Here is an 18,954-nt window from a genome sequence, read left to right as displayed (position 1 = left end):
TTACACCAAGAAGCTTACTTAGGTGAAGAGCACACAGAATTTAATACACAAACACTTAACGTATACTCACTTTGGCGTGAGGAAAAAGACAAGGAAGGTAAAAATATATGTGAATCTGTACAAGTCCATTGACTACCAATGGTCTCCATCTTTAAAACAGTCAATCAGGCTTGAACTGAGCTTAAAATACCAGTTGTCAGAATCCAATTTCCTACATACAGGGATTTTAAATGATCTGAGACCGTGAAGGAAGAATTATCTCCACCTGCCTACTCTAATTCCTGAGTTGACTCAGTAGCTTTCTTTAGAAGAGATTCATTAGCTCCAAGATTAAAAAAAAAATTAGTTTAGACTACTAGGAGTTAAGTTGAATGGGGTCAAGGGTGGGAGACTGACTCCAAGGTAAGATTCTTATGACCATACACAACCCAACCTTAAGTGAGTATTGTTTGAAAAGCACAGTTATTTAAAATTTTGTCCATAAGAGTCTTATGCGTCAGATATGAACAACTAGGTTAAAAAAAAATACTCTCCTTCAAGAAAAAACAACAACAACCCAAACATTGCTTAAGAATTACCATAGAAAAGAAGCAACCTAAAAAAGTAAAAGAAATACCATTATTCAAGTATAATGAATATACTTTGTTATCCAAGACACAGTATGTTTTGATTGACATCTAACTATTATTATTCTTTGTATTTTTGCATTCAGGTTGAATTTCAGCCCTTGCTCATGCTAAGATAAGCCCTTAATTCATGATTTGAGCCCCACACCAGGTCAGACACATTAAAACGAACACAGCAACACAAGTCCGAGATTGCAGCAACGCTGCTTCATGGGTCTGGGCATGAGTTTCACTGAAACACGAGCAGGAATCATGTTCATGGATAAGAATATGACATTAAACACATAATGACTGGGATGCATTTAACATGCTGATACCCAGCAGATCTCAGACTTCACAATGTGGCACCTTGCCCACATTCTACAAAACCTCCCAGTCTTACAGGGTGGTCTTTAAACCTTTTGGTTTGGATACACATTTCTTCAAGGCAAAACTAAATTCACAGCAGTAATTTGAATACTCACTTCCAAAATAAATCTCCAACTCATTAAACACCACCTTTAGAAAGCTGGCAAACATGATTTAGCTATTGTCTATCACGTTTAGACATTTCATTACCAGTTAGTTTATCCTCCTACCATCTATATTGTATTTTCCACCTTTCGCTAATGCAAAGGAAACCATCAGACAGTTCTCAGCTCTTCAAACAGCTGACAACACAAATTGTGCCAGATATAAATATTTACATCGTCAAAAGTAAATGTTTCCAAAATTCCAAACTCCAATGCATTTGAAAATTGATTTGGATTAGGTACACTTTACTGAATTGGAAATAAAAAAAAAAAAAAAATCTGTCAACAACAACAAAAATACCAAACCAAAACATGAGTGCTTTTTAACATCAGGCTATCCCCCCCATCTCTTCTTTCCCAATAAATTTTAGGGAGAAGTGTCTTGAATTAATTATTTTTTTCTTTCACATCAATATTTTCCTCTAAGATGGGCTGATGGAAAAGTGAAAATTATGTGTCCATTATATGCGTTAGCTTGCCACCTTTCTCATCCCATGTCCAACGTATTCTTAACCTAAAAATGCTTCAATTGCTTGCTATAACTCAGGAAAAAGATCCGGTTCCTTAACACAGCCTCTAGATTTGGCCCCATCTTCCTTTTCTGTCCTTACCTCCCTCCTCCTCCTCTTTGATCTCTGTGCTTCAGTCTTGCTGGTCATCTTGTAGCTGATTTCGGGCCCTCATTCTGCATTTTTACTGCTTCTCACTTTGTCTAGAATACAATTATTCCCTCCATCACCCTCTCCAAGAAGGAAAGAATGATTGAAAAGTCAAAACTGCAACTTGCCCTTTCTGAATCCTGGTCAGTGAGCCTGCCCATGCTCATGACTTGAAGGAGAGAGGTGTATGTAGAACCCATGGCAAGTTCCCTTTAGAGTTTATAAAAATAAAACTTCAAATGGAATGATAATTTGGATAGGTTAATTTCTATGGAATCAGAGCAATAAACTACATGACCTACATAGGACTTTTCTAGAAAAATGCTTCTCAAGACATATTTAAAATAGAACACAAACACTACATAGAGAAATAGTCTCAATTATGTGCAATGCCTTTTAAAACCCGCTTTGTGACCTGAGTCAAAGTCACTAACATCTCTGAAAACAGTCATCGGACTTTGGGTTTGTTTGTTTCGTTGGTTTTTCGGTGACAGTTATATAATAGGAAAAAATACATTCCGATATATCAGAAGGGGAAAAACTGTCTAACAAACTCCATGGTAAGTAAGGCAAACAGACCGTGTAAGTAGAGAGCAGAGCCCAAGGAACGCAAACCCTGGAGAATCGGCTGCCAGCAGTAACAAAAGTTGTCCATAATTTTATTCCCAATTTCTTGGACACAAATGATTTTCCATTCCTCTTGAGTTCACAATAACTAAATCACCTTCAAACACAATTTGCTGTGTGTATTTCCCACCTTCAATGAACTACTCAACAGTAAAAGGTAGCCAAAAAGAAATTAACCCACAAGAGAAATGCTAGAGTCTAGCAACAAGAAGACCCCACCGGCATTATGTCCTTCCAAAAATTAAGGAGGAGCACATCGCGGGGTGCGGTGGGGGAAGGAGGGACGCTGGTGTGAGAATCACAAAGCATAACTCAGCATTTCTGGGCAGGAGCTAGGATTCTTAGCCAGCCAAGATTCCCCTAGAAAGATTAATTGTTGATTTTCTTATAAATCATCTAAGGTGATTGTTTGTTTTTCCTTCCAAGATGATACATTTCTGACTTTATGTTTGTTAAAACAATTTCCCCCCCACTTTGTTGAGGTTAAAAGAAGACCCAGTAAAGAGGTTTCTGAGAGGAGGGATTTTCCCAGCGTGATATGCTTGGGACGCATGCAACATTGCTTTCTGACCTTCATGGGGTACCAAGGGATAGGGCCTTGGACAACCTCCAGGGGTTACAAAGTAATTAGAAGCATGAGGGTTTGACTAGCGAAGGAGAGAAAGCACAATTTAGACATAATTATATTGGTTGGCAGTAGACCTGAGGTCTGTGATTTTACTACTAGATGGAAAGACAAACTCATCACAGAGATGGAGACCTGGAAGACTAGCTTTCAAAATCAGCATCTCCCGGCGTCCTTAACTTCGCAATGGAAGCAACATGGCTGCTTACCTTCCTGCCCCCAGTGTTGATGCGAAGAGGTGTCAGAAAGGGGTCGAAGATCATGTGACTGGTCTCTATGTTGACCGGTGACTGCCGTTTCCCCACAGAGCAAAGATTCCAAGCTGAGTTCACCAGTCCCCAGAAAGAAGGAACTAGAAACAGAAAGAAATTGTAGAATTAGTCTGGGTGGAAGGTTCGAGAAACAATGCAAAAAGAGCCATGGCACCAAAGTGGTGACATCAGAGAGAGCCACCTGATGTTTCCCACCCATAGAGACCCTTGGGTGTCACTAGGATATTTTCTTGGCCTGGATTGTGGTCCATTTCTCTAAGTTTTACCTTCAGATTTTGTTTCAGACCCACTCATCTTGGGGCCTCTTTGATGAGTACAGTTAGCATTAATGCCTTAATGGGAAGAAGGTGTAGTCCACCCACATCATCTTTTGAAGTACACCAAATATTTAGTAATTCCTGAGCTGATGCTCTGCTTTTCCGTGTGGCAGGAATGATATGGGAATCACCCTTGTTCTATATAGAAGGTATTTAAAGCTTTTAAAAGAAAGTAGCATTTGACATATACAAGGTGTTATTCTGTGGGCTGTCAAAACCAAACTGAGGGAATGAATGACTTTTATGACCCCCAGTCAATGCCACACAGGAGCTTGGCAAAATGACTTTGTCTTTGTTTAATCCAGCACTGTGTCACTAACCTAATGTACCAGCAGCTTAAGAATGTGTTCATTTGATAAGCAGGAAAAAAATGACATGGAGTGCTGGGTGCAAATATCCAAAGGGGAATCATCTACTCATCTTCTGTGTCCCATTAAAACATCTATGAAAATAAATTTCTAAGGCAATTTCCAGTTACCTTCAGTTTAAGAAAGTTAGCAGAGCAGGGGGAACCAATTACTGATTTTATGTCAGTGAAGATCACAGACTATATCTTCAGCTTTTTCCTGTCCCCTTCCCCTGTGCTCAGTATTTCCACCGAGGCTCTGGATCCATGTGTCCAATATGTGGCCAAGAGCTTATATGGTTATCACTCACTCATCCATCCACAGTGTCCATGAACAGCACAGTGAGTTCCTGTTGCACGTCCAGCCCTGGGTTAGGTGAATTTCAAGTAAGGCAGATATGTATGACTACCACACTGCGGGGCTTGGGGGGGCTTGGAGGGTTGCAGAACGAGGTGAGTGGGTTATTAATCTCTAGGTGAGGGGCACCAAACCCTGATATAGTGGTAGTGGAGTTAGGGAGTGATTCCTAGAGTAGATGAACCTAACAATCAAGTCACAACCCTCTCAAATGCACCTGTCCTCTCAGGAACTCAAATTTAATTCAGCCTTTACTTTAAGCAGCCATCATTCCTTCTCATGTCATGGATGGACAAAATTGAGGCAAGAAAGGAGTAGTGCAAATAACTGCCAAAGAGACTCTATAAAAGACCCATAATTCAGGAGAAGAATCAAGCTGGATGGTATGTCTAGTACTATTGAAATCTAAAATTCTACCAACCTTTTATTTGTTACAGGCCGTTATTGGGCAGAAGTGGGAGGAAAACCAAAAACAAGTTCCTCAGATTCTTAGAAGAATGTTTCAACATCAGAATAAGGGGGGGACTTCCTTGTGAAATATGGCAAATACTTAATTTGGCTGAACCCATGGCAATAAGCCCACTGGGTGGTTCCATTCCTTTTGGTTTAAGGAGTTTGAATTGGGTTTCTATCTCTAACTGATTCTCAAATGGCAGCCATGGGTAGAGTACTAAAGGGAGAAAGAGAAGCAGAGGGGGTGGGGTAGAAAGAAGAGAAGAAACTGTACATGTGTTCTTTGGCACTTTCATTTCCCATCATTATTTAAGTTATGTTATCCCTGCAAGTCATCTAACATCTTCAGAAGGTAGCATGCCCCAGCCAAATGATAATATTTAAGGAAGCTCTTGAATTAAACATGTATTTTTAAAAATATAAACTTCTGTCTCCTCTAAACTGCTATTTTTAAATCACTGACAATCCTATACTTATTCCCCAATCATTCAGCTTGTTATGCAAATAAAGTCCCCATCAGTGTCTGCTCCTACCCGTCTTTGTCAGTGATGCACATAAACATGGCAGATGTGAGGATGCCAGGGATACGGCTATGGCCCTGCCCCAGATTAGATAAATCATTTATCTTTTGGGCTTTGGTTTGGTCTCTATAGCCTGTGTGGTAGGCTAAATAATGGTCCTCCTTCAAAGATGTTCACATCCTAAGATGTTACCTTCCATAACAAATGGTACTGTGCAGAAATGATTAAGTTAAGGGTACTGAGATGAGTAGATTATCCCTGATTGTCTGAGTGGGCCCAATGTAATCCCAAGAGTCTTTTTTAAGAGAGAGGTGTAGGAGGGTCAGAGGCATAGAGAAAAGATCTTGGGGTGGAAAGAGAGGACAGAAGACACTGGCATTGAAGATGGAGGAAGGGGATATAAGCCAAGGTGACTTCTAGAAGCTGGAATGGGCGAAGCAAGGGATTTTCTCCCCTAGAGCCTCCAGAAAGAACACTGGCATACTGACCCCCAACATTCATTTTGGGCATCTCACCCCCAGAACTATAAGATAATAAATTTGTGGTGTGTTAGGTCACTAAGTTATAGTTCCTTGTTATAGCCACAGCAGGAAACTAATACAGCCCCCTTTGATCTTTAAAACTCTGTGAGACCATCACCTCTTTGACAGCGGGGCCATCTATGATGTCTGGGGGCTTTCCCCGGAAGGCAGCTGCATCATAAATGTAGTGAGAGCTAAGTGCAGGTTGCATCTCATCTATTCCCTTGAAAATCATTACCCAAAATAATTCCAACCCTATAAATGGGTTGCAAGACTGCTAATATATGGCAACACAGGGAGGCAGATGCTGCGGGGCCTAAAAAACTTCACACCCCAAAAGCACCCCCACAAAAACACAAACAACAGAAACTTTATGCAAACATCTGCCTTGGCTTTTATTGGGCATGCCATTCTTTATGACAAAGAGTTTCAGGGTTTTATACTCCCACTTCACTGTCGAGCCTATGTGTCTGGTTCCCACCACCTGCTCAGATGACGGAGGAACAGCTGAGAGCCCCTCACCCCCTGTTCATTAGCTCCACCCCTGAAGGGCTATCTAAGTTTGCTCACTACTGGACTGCTCATTTTCAAATCAGCCATGAATTCACCGTCTTTCAGAAATAGAAGCCACCTTACAGATCATCTGGCCTGAACACATACATGAAATTAAGGCCTTTGCAGCAGAGGGTCAAGTCCTTCCTTCCCAGCAGGCTCCACACGAAGGCAGATTATTGGAGCCAAGGAGTGTCAGAGCTAAGTGTTGCCTTGGCCATTGTAAGACTCTGCTCCCGTTTCTCTTTTGGCAAATCCAAAGTAACATCAGTGCCTATTTTCCAGTTAAAATAAATTTCAAGTGCAAAGGTTCAAACTGACCTGCTTTGAACGTCAACCATTGCAAACAAGATTCAGATTTTTAAAAAGCCATGCAACAATGGGTGTGTTAGATACAAAGGCTTCAATCCAGGCAAGAGAGGAGGTGCTTGGGTCTCCTCTGCAGGACCCTCGAGGAGATCTAATGGGGATGACTGCTCATGAAGAGCAGCTCCAGGGCTTGGTGTCCTGGGGCCAGCTGGGTTGGGGAAGGTTCTAGTCCAGATGAAAGAAGCCAATGCTTTTAGAATCCATGTTAAGTGTTGGCACGATAACGAAGGTGTCAAAACTAGTTTGGGGAACTTAGGTGCCAAAAGGACCGGACTCAGATGTTTGCAAATGTGGTGTAATCTATTCTAGCGAAATGCATTAGGAGGAAGCATCTGGAAACAGGAGGGCATGGAGACTCCATGATTCCTGCAGCATGGGAGCAAGCCAGCAGATTTCACCTGCACAGCAAGGCTGGATGTGTGAATGAAGGCTTCAAGATTTAGAGTAAGAAGCTCTCCCTCTGGATTTGTGCAGTATCAGTATCCCCAGGATTCTGATACTTAACTATCCTCCATGTTATTGATCCTTCAGGTTGATAAACACCCATATCACCCCTGGGAGCAGAGGTGGCATCGAGGGGTGCTATATGTGGCTTCTACTTCCAAATTTAGAGAATCACTGTTGAATTCTTTTTCTCTTAGTTTCCATGACTGTCCCAATAAATCAAATTTTTAAAGCTCTCTGTCATTTTTAAAAGCATCCATTATTATGGCTTATTGGCTAATGCTGTGTCTTTTTCTAGCTCAACTGGCGCAACGTATTGTTAAGAAAAAAACCCCACATATTATGTTGAGTGAAATAAGTCAAAAAGAGAAAGACATGTATCATATGATCTCACTGATATGAGGAATTCTTAATCGAGGGAAACAAACTGGTTTTGTTGGGGGGGGGGTTGGGGGGGGGGGGATGGGGGGACTGGGTGATAGACACTGGGGAGGGTATGTGCTCTGGTAAGCGCTGTGAATTGTGCAAGACTGTTGAATCTCAGATCTGTACCTCTGAAACAAATAATGCAATATATGTTAAGAAAAAAAAAAAGAAGAAGAAGAAGGTAGCGGGAGGGGAAGAATGAAGCGGGGGAAATCGGAGGGGTAGACGAACCATGAGAGACGATGGACTCTGAAAAACAAACAGGGTTCTAGAGGGGAGGGGGGTGGGAGGATGGGTTAGCCTGGTGGTGGGTATTGAGGAGGGCACATTCTGCATGGAGCACTGGGTGTTGTGCACAAACAATGAATCATGGAACACTTCATCTAAAACTAATGATGTAATGTATGGGGATTAACATAAGAATAAAGAAAAGAAAAGAAAAGAAAAAAACCCCACAAATGTAAATAAAGTAAAACTGAGTGAGAGTCACTCTAACCAATTAATGGACAACTGGTCTGAAACAGTTTGAATGGCACCATCCCTGGCATCCTTTTCCCACAGTCTTCTAATTTACATATAAACTAGAACACACAACAGACCTGGATATTTTTGCAAATTAATTTCTGCAGAGCCCAAACAATGGCTCTTAACAGCTGCATTGCAGCTATGTGCTATTTTGCCAAAACATCTCCCCCATGGCAATGTTGTGTTGTTACCATAAACTACAAATCCCAAACAGTCTCTTGGCTCTGGGTCCAGCAAGCTTTGAAAGACGCCCAGTGACTGGGATTTCGGCTGCTTAAAATATGAGCCTTGGAAAACCCAAAGCAAAACCTATAAGCTGCTTGTTCAAAATCAGTGAACCAAAAAAATCCCCAGTTTAGTTATTAATACATCATGGTAACCCCCATACAAAAATGGAAAAGTTCTCATCGAAACAAGAAACAGATTAGGAGAGCAAGGAACCAGAGAACTTGAGTCCGATATTGAGAGTTAAAATTTGCCCCGGGACATTTTTTTTTTGTCCTAGAGATGATGCCCAGAGTCTGTCTGAGCTCTTAGGCATCCTCTTTATTCATGTGTCCTGAATTTTCATTTCTTCTCTCAGCAAATTTTGCAGACACCATGCTGGTGTGGGCAGGGAGTTTGGCACTGGGAATTAATTCATGCAGCTTATGTGAATTTGCTAAATCCTATGGGAGCAAGACAAACTCACTTAAAAAGTGTTTACTGAAAGCCTATGACATGCCAGGCATTAGGCTTGACACCAAGAATTCATGCAGCAAATATTTGCTGAGGACCTATTATGTGCCAGGCCCTGTTATCAGTTCTGGGTAGTTCAGCAATGAATGAAAACAGCTCCTGCTCTCAGGGATCTTGCAGTCTAGCGGGGAATATGGGAGATACTGTTTATCTCCACACTTGCATATGTTTATCCACATAGTTAGCAGTTCCGGTCAGCACGCTGTAGAGACAATCAAGATGGCCAATGTACTGGGGCGCCAGGGTGGCTCAGTTGGTTAAGCATCTGCCTTTGGCTGGGGTCATGATCCCAGAGTCCTGGGATCGAGCTCCGAATCGTCGTTGGGCTGCTTGTCCCTCTGCCCCTCCCCCAACTCGTGCTATCTCTCACTCACTCTCTCTCTAAAATAAATAAATACAATTTTTTTTAAAAAGATGAAAATGGATTATAGAATAAAGCATGGATAGGGAAATAACCTAGAATTGTCAGGGATAATTTCTCTGGAAGTGACATCTAGTAGCAGTGGAAGAATTGAGAGGAGTCGTGCCTGAAGAATGGCAGGGAAAAGTGTGTCCAAGGCAGAGGAGCAGACTGGTCTTGGCAGAGAAGAGCCTCGTGTGTTCAAGGAACAAGAGGAAGCCAGTTAACTTGAACCTGATGAACCAGATGAGAGAGATAGAAAGAGGAGATAAGGTTGGCTGGGTAGACAAGGGACAGATGTTTCAGTGAGGAGTTTGTACTTTAATGTATTAGAAAGCCACTGAGAGTTTTAGGCACAGGAGTACCGTGAATTGATTGATGAATTAAAAGCATGTATTTGCGGGCGCCTGGGTGGCTCAGTTGGTTAAGCGACTGCCTTCGGCTCAGGTCATGATCCTGGAGTCCCGGGATCGAGTCCCACATCGGGCTCCCTGCTCAGCAGGGAGTCTGCTTCTCCCTCTGACCCTCCTCCCTCTCGTGCTCTCTCATTCTCTCTCTCGCAAAAAAAAAAAAAAAAAAAAGCACGTATTTGCCTTGGCTGGAATACAGCCAAGAATGAGCTTGATTATCCTTAGAGTAGTTTGAGTGGGAAAAGAATCGGTTCCCAAGCAACAGTTGGGTTTTTATGTGAATTTAATCCTATTGCTTTGGATTTGTTTAAATTCTATTTCAAAGGCAGAACTAATTGAATGTTTTAAAAACTATTCTCTTCAACATATGTGTCAATAAAATAGCATTTTTCCTAGGATCCAATGAGTGCTTTATAAGTCACCATTTGAAGCAAGGCATATTTTCATGAAGAGACTCCGCTAAGGCAATCTTTTCTTGCTTTCAAGCAATAAACTAAGTCCCCAACTTTTTGGCCAAAGGAAAGCAAATGAAAGATGGGAAAATGAATACTGGCATAAAACGTATCTTTGGTGAATTCAATCCTACAAATAAAGCCTTCCACTTCAATATAGCAATCTCTACTTTAGGGTTATAAAGCACATGAATACATTTTAAATAAGAACTCGTTTCTTTCCCTTGCTCTTTTCCTCACCAATGCTGATTTACTGTCCCTTTCCCTATTCTCAACTGTAATAAATCTCTACTTTGAGCCATTATTAATAAGCATGTTTAAAATACTCACTGCTGCAGGCTTTTGGCCCCTTTCTGATTTCAGATTTATTTCATAGGAGGAATAGCGTTTGAATAACTCTTTTGCTTCTGGATTCTTCTTCCATTGCTGGGCCTCTGATCCATATTTCATAAAGGGCATCTAACAAGGGCTTCCCATTCTCTCACTTGGTGACCTCTCAGGGGTTGCAAAGTAACCTACTTAACACATAATCATTAAGCTGTGCATTCATCTGCAAATTAATGAAACATCTCCACTGAGTCAGATTTAAAAAAATGCCCCCACTCTTAAGTACACCCCATACGGTGGGAAGATAGGCATGCTAACAGTTATCATAAAACATGGTAAGTGTTATAATTAAGGAGTGTTCATATTAAAGCTTAAATGCAGAGAGGGGAGTAAACTGATTCTGACCCTTTCCTCAGGTGCTAGGATAAGCCTTTCTACTAGAGGGGATATTAGAGTTCAGCCTGTAAATATGACTAGAGGCTGCAAGCCACAAAAATCTTAGAACTACTTAAAAGCCGGAAGTTCTTCCTCACACAGAGAAACTTGCCATTCTTAGCACCCAAGATGCACTATCACTGGAATCTGAATAACTATTATACAGAGAGAGAGTTTAAGCCACTGGCTCTTCTAACTTCTCCGATTTGGGGGGTTATTATTGTATAGGAGAAAGATCATGAGCTACCATATCCTCACCACAGAACCTTGAATAGATGGCTAAACTTCTGTAGTCTCAGTTCCTCCATTTATAAAATGGGGGTGAGAGTTACTTCACAGAGGTGCTGGGAAGATTAAGTGGGAACATGTTTATCAAAGGTCTAGCATTATGTGGTTTTTATAATAAGTATTCCATGAGGGTTGGAGAAGGGGTCCAGTGAGGGGATCCTGGAGGATGTTGTGGCCTCTGACCCTGGTTCCACCACTGCAGCCTTCCAGAGAGGGAAAAGGTGAGGGATCCCGGCAGGAGAAGGGGGAGAGGCAGCTTTCAGATGCCCACACAACCCAACCTGGATTCAGAGCGGGGAGCTGTCCAGATCAAAGGGCTGACCAGTTAATTTCACACCCGGAATGCGCCACGTGCAATTATTTCTCGAATCTATAACACTCAATGTCTGGATGAATGGGGAAGTGAGCAGTAATATGAATCATTCACAGTGGTTTTAACTCCAAAGACAACCATTTTTATTTAGCTTTTCAAAGTTGTTGGATTAATTGTTTGTATAGGACCTTCATCCACCTGTTTGGGGTTGGTTCCAATGTGGGGACTGGCTTGCATTTCTGAAGACATATCACTTGAGGGTGAAAGGAAGGACGAGGGGGTTTGCATTTGCATTTGCTGACCATGCACCACAATCTCTGTGCCACGAACCTGACATATCTTATCTTGCTAATCCTCCCTACAACTCTGTGAGATACTATTATCATTATTTTATAGATGAGAAAAGTAAGACTTAAGACTTAGAGAAGTTACGTGATTTTCCAAGGTCATTTGGCTAGTAAGTACAGTGACCAGAATTTGAGATCAGTTCCTTTCTTTAGAGCAAACAACCAGACAAAAATCATTCATGTGTGGTAGCAGGTGAAGCAATACACAAGTGTGTAGATCAAGGGGAAATTATCTCCCTCTTCTTCCTTCCAGGGACACCTTGAGGTAATCGGTGTGAACATTTTTGTCAGGCATCTTTCACTAAGCTCACATACACATGCCCAAACTTGTATCCATATATTTATAGAGGTTCTATTTGTAAAACTATTGATTGGTTGACTGATTTAGAGAGCACCCGTATTTGCAGGGGCAGGGGTGGGTGGGGAGGAAGGGCAGAGGGAGAGACAGAATCTCAAGCAGGCTACATGCTCAGTGCAGAGCCCAATGCGGGGCTCGATCTCACGACCCTGAGATCATGACCTGAGCCGAAATCTAGAATCAGATGCTCGACCCACTGAGCCACCCCGGCGCCCCTGTAAAATGACTTTTTGTTTCAAGTAACAATATGCCACTGATGTCCTCCCTGTCAGTGGTCTCTAGAGCTTCTCATTCATGTGTTAGGCAACAGAGCTTCCATAGTTTGGATATACTTCACTTTTCTCAACCATTCCCTAGATGAGAGAGTAGCGTGATTTCCATCTTATTTTACCGAGCTTTTCATATATTTTTCACACAAATGCTTTCATTTTGGCAGGAAACATCCCTAAAGGTAGTACTGTCCAGTCAAGGTATGCACATGTTTTAATAGATGCTGCCAGGTTCCTTCAAAAGATACTGGCAGTGTCTATAAATATTTATGCTCCTATTGGCTACATGTGTGTCCCTTTCCCCCATAATCTCCATAGCCCTGGATGTTACTTATTTATTTGTTTGTTTATTTATTTATAGAGATCTAACAGGGAAAATGAGATCTCATTGATTTAATTTGCGTTTCCTAACTGCTGCTGAGGTTGAGCATCCTCTCACATGTACATGAGCTATTTGCTTTTCTCTTTTGAAAATATTCCTCATGCGTTTTTCTCTGGGTTATTTATATTTTTATATAAATTTTTGTTGTAATTTGACCTGTAGAAACATTTACTCTTTGTCATGTGCTGTAAACATTTTCTCCTTGCTTATTATCTAGCTTTTAACCTCATTCTGGGTATTTCTATATAGGGATTTTTTAAGTTTTATGTGGTTGGATGTATTGATCTATTTCTTTATAAGGTTTCTGAGTTTCCTCTATTACTTAAGATTGTATCTCCAGATACAGATTGTATAAATATTTTCTAAATTATTAAAAACTACTTTTATTATTATACTTTTTATAATTTGACTTTTAAAATCTATCAGAGATGAATTTGCATATGCTATGACAGCAGTCTAAGACTTTCCCAGATAGAAAGTGAATAATGCCAGCATTATTTATTAAATAAATCATCTTCCCCCACCAAAACAAATGTTACTTTACCACATACTAAGTTTCCATATATATTAGATTTGCCTCTGGACTTTTGAGCTTGTTCCACCTATTCTGTGTCAGTGTCATGTTGTTTTGAGTATAGTAACATTTCTGGTAATTTAGAAGATCAGACTTCCTGATCAAAAAGCCTGTTCTCGGGGCGGCTGGGTGGCTCAGTCTGTTAAGCGTCTGCCTTTGGCTCAGGTCATGATCCCAGGGTCTTGGAACTGAGTCCTGCGTTGGGCTCCCTGCTCAGTGGAGAGCCTGCTTCTCCCTCTCCCTCTGCCTCTCCCCCTGCTTGTGTGCACTCTCTCTCTGTGTCAAATAAGTAAATAAAATATTAAAAAAAAAAAAGCCTGCTCTCTTTCCTTGCTACCTCTAAGGGACCATAGATACCTGAGCTCCAGGGTAACCTGCTAGGATTAGTGATTCTAGATATGGAACATAGATGTAGTATTCTTGGGGACACCAGGTCGTTAGAGGCTATCTGACCCACCTATGAAGATGGGTAGTTGTATACTTGAATCATATCTGATAGAGAGGACAGTGCTTGCCTCTTTCCTCAAAAAAGCACTAAAAGTGCAAAGGGCACACTCAAAAAAACTCCAAAATGGACTCCCTGGAAGACAGGGCACTGAGATAGAAATAGCATAGCATTTAGGGCCAGGAGAACTAGGTCCTGGTTCCACTAATAAAAGTCACATCTACTGAGTGCTTACCATGTGCTGGCCACCACACTAGGCATTTCCCATTCATCAGTTCATTTAATAATGTAGGAGGTAGATCTTGTTATTGTCCTAATTCTTACCAGGTCTTATAGATATCCGAGGCACAAAGACATTAAGTAAGTTGCCCAAGATTTAAACATGTTATAGATGAACAACTGAAGCTCAGAGCATTGAGTAGTTTAACCAAGGACATTTAGCGAGTACACAGCTGAGCTGGTGGTGACTTGAACCTAGGTCTGACTCCCACATCCCATATCGAGCACAGAGCTCAGTGGAACTAAGCAGCCAATATTATTTTCTCCTCAATATTTTGCTTTCTCAGAATTCATATGCCAGTGAGTCAGGATGACTTGTTCTTGAGAACCCACAGGAGGGCATAAAACGCAGTCTGGTTTACGTAGGCATTAAGCCCTGTGTGTCTGTCTTAGGTTTAAGCTTTAAGCCTAACAATGGTGTTAAGCATTATCCGATTGTAATTTGGTGGAAAGTTTTCTTGCCCCATATAATTATTGGTACTTCAGATAAAATCTGAAATTAGTCTACTGAAGCTGGTAATTGAAACCACAAAGAGAAGAATGTCTCAATGCATGTCAATAAACCAGCCCATTAATTATTTCCGCCTATTCAACTTCGAAGAAAATGACCAGCCTGATGTCTCTGAATAACCACACAACCTACTTGAAATTTAGATAAAAGCTGCATCCTCTTGACTTCAAGAAGCACACATCAGTAATGTTGAAACCAGCTGGGGCATGAGAATCGAAAACCAGGTAAAAAGCATTTTGCTAGTGAAAGTAGCTGATCTTCTTCAGCCTTTGGAAACTGAGAAAAGTTCACTAATCCAGTATCTGGCAACAATTTCCCACAAATTCAAACATCAGTGAAACGCTTTTAAAATCCTGCAAAACATCTGGATATCTTGGACTATACTGTCCTTGATCTAGTTGAATGTGTAAACAACTTCTTTTCCCTCTCCCTCCCTCTGTATAGGTGCACAAAATCATACCCCTTATACAAATGTCAAAAGGGGGAAAGCCCTACTACCCAGATGTGTGGAGGTCAGCTGAGCCTCACCTCAGCGCATCCCAGCGGTAGGTATCTCAGCTTTTTGAAATATCTCACTGGGTCCACATCTGGTTCATCCCACAGAAACCCCCAGCTGTTCCAATCTGCCTTGAGTTTGGCTTGTATTTAGGGCATTTTCTTTATCATCTGCACAAATAACAGGGCTCTGTTATCTTCATGATACATCAGGAGAAATAATCGTCATGCCATCAGTGAGTCTTGGGGCCCAAACACAATGGAATCAGTCACTAAACAGGGAACAAAGACACACGAATGGTCTGTTGGTCTTCTCCTGATTTTGTGCTAGGATGGACTGTCCAGTATGTCCGCAGTGTATTTTCTACTGAGACATCAGATTTAGTTTCTCTGATAGAGTTCCTTGACTAACACATTTAACTTCTCCTCTTAACTTTTCTATTTGACTTTTGTATCAACATGCTTCCTATTAGTAGGCAAGAAATCATGCAGGCATCTCCCTAACTGTAGATCTCTGTCAAAATCTTATGAACAATCAAATTCTAGGTGAGTTCTTTGCCTTAAAAAGCCCCTTATCCATCCTTGGTACCTCTAGCCTAATCCAGGTTCCCACTGCCATGTATCTTAGTCTCTGCAATAATTCCTTAAATAAATTCCCCAGCTCCAGGGTCCATTTCATCTCACAAATGGCCTGACAGCTGAGCACACAAGGAAGAACCAGGTCTGGAAATTGTGCCAGATCTGTGGTCCACAACAGAATTTAGAACACAGCAAGGGTCAGGGTTAGGTTACTCTAGACTTTTCCTTGTGGCCCTAGAACTCTGATTTGATGCCACCATTACATCCCCAATGCTTGGCACAGAGTAGTCACTCAATAACTATTTATGAAATGGGTAGATACACAAATGGATGGATGGAAGAGAGAGAGCAGGACAGTGCTGTCTGCTTTGCATTCCATTTTCCTGCTAGTGCTTGTTATATTACAGTCCTTTAATACAATTTATGGAATCAACGATGCACATCATTCTGCTTCATTTCTATACCCTCAGCGACACAGTGTGCTCATTCCTACTTCTCTGCTTTTTTCCCTCCAACTTCACTAAGATATGACTGACAAATAAAAATTGCATATATTTAGGATTATGATGTGATTTTTTCAGGTGTATAATTTGATGATTTAATATATATATACATTATAAAATGGCTACAACAACTAAGTTAATTAACGCATCCATATAGTTTGTGTGTTGCAAACACTTAAGATCTACTTTCTTAGCAAATCTCATGTATATAATACAGTATTATTAATAATCGCCATGCCGTACATTAGATGCCTGGAATGCATTCATCTCATAACTGAAACTATGTACCCTGTGACTTATTTGGCCCCACTCCCCCACTCCCCAGCCCCTACTCTCTTCTAAGAGTTAGAATTTTTAGATCCCACGTTTTATTCTTCTTTTCTCTCTTGACCTTCCTGTAATAAAATCCTACACATTCTACAATTCCTAATTTAAATCCCAATCCCTCCATTAAGTTATTCTCTATTGTTCAAGGTCATCATTCTGGATTTCTAGGGAAGCCAGTTCGATGCCAGACCATTTCATACTTAACTATGCATGGCTATATTGTTCACTGTTTTGCAAATGCATTATTATCATTTCCTAAGTAGAAGCAAGCACTTCAAGATCAGGAACTCAAACATAGCACAGCACTTGATTACAGGGCCCAGGCTCATAAAAGATGATTCATGAAGTGACTGACCAAGATTAAATCTCTCTAAGGGGCTTTTAAAGAAAAGGATTTGTATTTGAAAAGACACCAGCAGGGAAACAGATTTGGTGGTATTTTGACACTCATTGCCACCCAGTGCCCAAACATATGCCCAGCCCTCGGAAGCTCCTTGCAGTTCCACTAACATACCCTGCCTGCAGTGGCTCCATGCCTAGAATGCCCTTCCCAATGGCACATGCAGATAGCACGTTCTCCTCTTTCAAGATGCAGCTCGCTTTTCCCATCTGCTCCTCCCTCTATCTTCTACTCTTCCTGCTAGAGTCACATGTCCTACCCCTATGCAACTTGGGCACTCCTATCTTCCAATACTCATATCTTGCAATTTTGTACATGCCTGTCCCCCCAATTACAATGGACATTTTTTGAAAACATTCTGTCTCTAAATCACCATCACTAAGCACAGTGCCTGGGATATAGTAAATTCCTAGGCAATGTTGTTTGAATAAAAAACAAAGGGATAAAAAGTAGTCAAGACCTGATATATACTAGTGAAAGAGAAGTCAAAGGGTGAGGAGTGTCTGTCATTTTACTGAGCATCCCCTGTATGACAGGCTCAGTATTAGGCATTTATTCAGAATGTCTATTTCATGTCTGATCACTTTGCCTGGATGAAGTAGGAGAAAAGGCCTGATCCTGGTGACACGGTCTTATTTATCCAGGTAATGAAGCATGAATACCAGACACAGTGGGGATTTGATAGTATTCTTATCAAGGCAAAAATCCAAAGTTGGCTTGCTACATGGAATAAAGAAAAAAGAATGATTCAAGAGGCAAAATCAAAGGAAGAAAGTAGATGAGTGATGAGATCTGCAGTGGGCAGTAGGAAGGAGAATAAAAGAATTTCATGAGTCAGCCAATAAAGAGACAGAGTAGCATTTTATTCATTTGTATGTCCATGAGCATGGTATGTTCTGAGCTTTCAAAAGTGTAGCTCTGGGGCAGCCATTTGATCATCCTTGTACTAATCGTGAAAGGTGGACTGAAGGCTACATCAAATGATCAGATTGCAAGAAGGACTAGAATACTACCACCATAGGAGACCCTGACACTGGTCAACAAGCCTTTAGAATGTAAAAACTCTGCTGGTACTTATGTTTCCATTTTGAAGGCATTTCTCATTTCCACATGGTACTGTATAAAGATTCAGTAATAAACGAATGCAGAAGTGCTTTGTAAACCATTAAACATTCTTAATTTCTTAATTATTCATGTTTGCATTGCAATATCCTTACAAATGACCAGCATTCTCTTGGCCAGTTGGCTCTCTGAATTTCAGTTTTGCTCTCCTGGCAGGACAACTCAAGTTCACGTACTAAACGCAAGGAATAGACCTTTGCTGCAATGCTTGCTCACACAGACAGCATGAATGTTGGCCTTTTGCTTTATTATTGTTTCCTAAGGAAAACAAAGTGAGGTACTTAACAAACTATACTCCAACTTGCAGCCTCTCTAGGAGATCCACGACAGCGCAGAAAAAGAAATTCAGGCTGATCTAGGTGAAGCTTTCTTTTAGTGACTGATCCAGCTTCGAAGACTCTCTTGAATCAATGGCTTGGGACATTAAAGCCCAACATCATCTTTTTGATACAGCAAAAATCTGAAGTTTCCTCATTATAGTTGGCGGCTCCCTGGTCTTCACTGAGAAGAATTTGAAGTGCCCCGAGGAAACACCAGTTCATGGTGACGAGAGATTAAAAGAGCATTTGAGTTTTAAAGGCCCCAAATGCCTAAGAGAGTCAGCAAGGACAGCTCAGAAATTTTAGCAGCAGTGAACACATCCTTAAAAGTTTCCTCTGTAAGCAGCCTCAACCTCAGCTCTGGGTTTGTCATAAGGCTGTCCCCTCCTGCCTTTCTTGCCTTTGTGCATTGGGAAATCAGCAAAATCAGCAAAGCCCTCACTTTTGCAACACTTTATTTTTTTTTAAGATTTTTATTTATTTATTTATTTATTTATTTATTTATTTATTTATTTATTTATTTATTT

At 41.0% G+C, this 18,954-nt stretch overlaps 1 protein-coding gene across 1 annotated transcript in view; it reads right to left on the bottom strand.

Annotated features, from left to right (window-relative positions):
* The window catches only part of CA10 (carbonic anhydrase 10), a 509,356-nt gene that overhangs the window by 289,025 nt on the left and 201,377 nt on the right, over nt 1-18,954 (bottom strand). Inside the window, exon 4 of the mRNA XM_035026805.1 lies at nt 3,259-3,401. Within this exon, the coding sequence (XP_034882696.1) occupies nt 3,259-3,401 (143 nt within the window). The remainder of the gene's footprint in view (nt 1-3,258; nt 3,402-18,954) is intronic.

Source organism: Mirounga leonina, unplaced genomic scaffold (assembly GCF_011800145.1).
Source record: "Mirounga leonina isolate KUSES-001 unplaced genomic scaffold, KU_Mleo_1.0 Mir_200, whole genome shotgun sequence".
In the NCBI taxonomy this organism is placed as follows: Eukaryota; Metazoa; Chordata; class Mammalia; order Carnivora; family Phocidae; genus Mirounga; species Mirounga leonina.
This window is presented reverse-complemented; position numbering and strand designations above follow the sequence as displayed.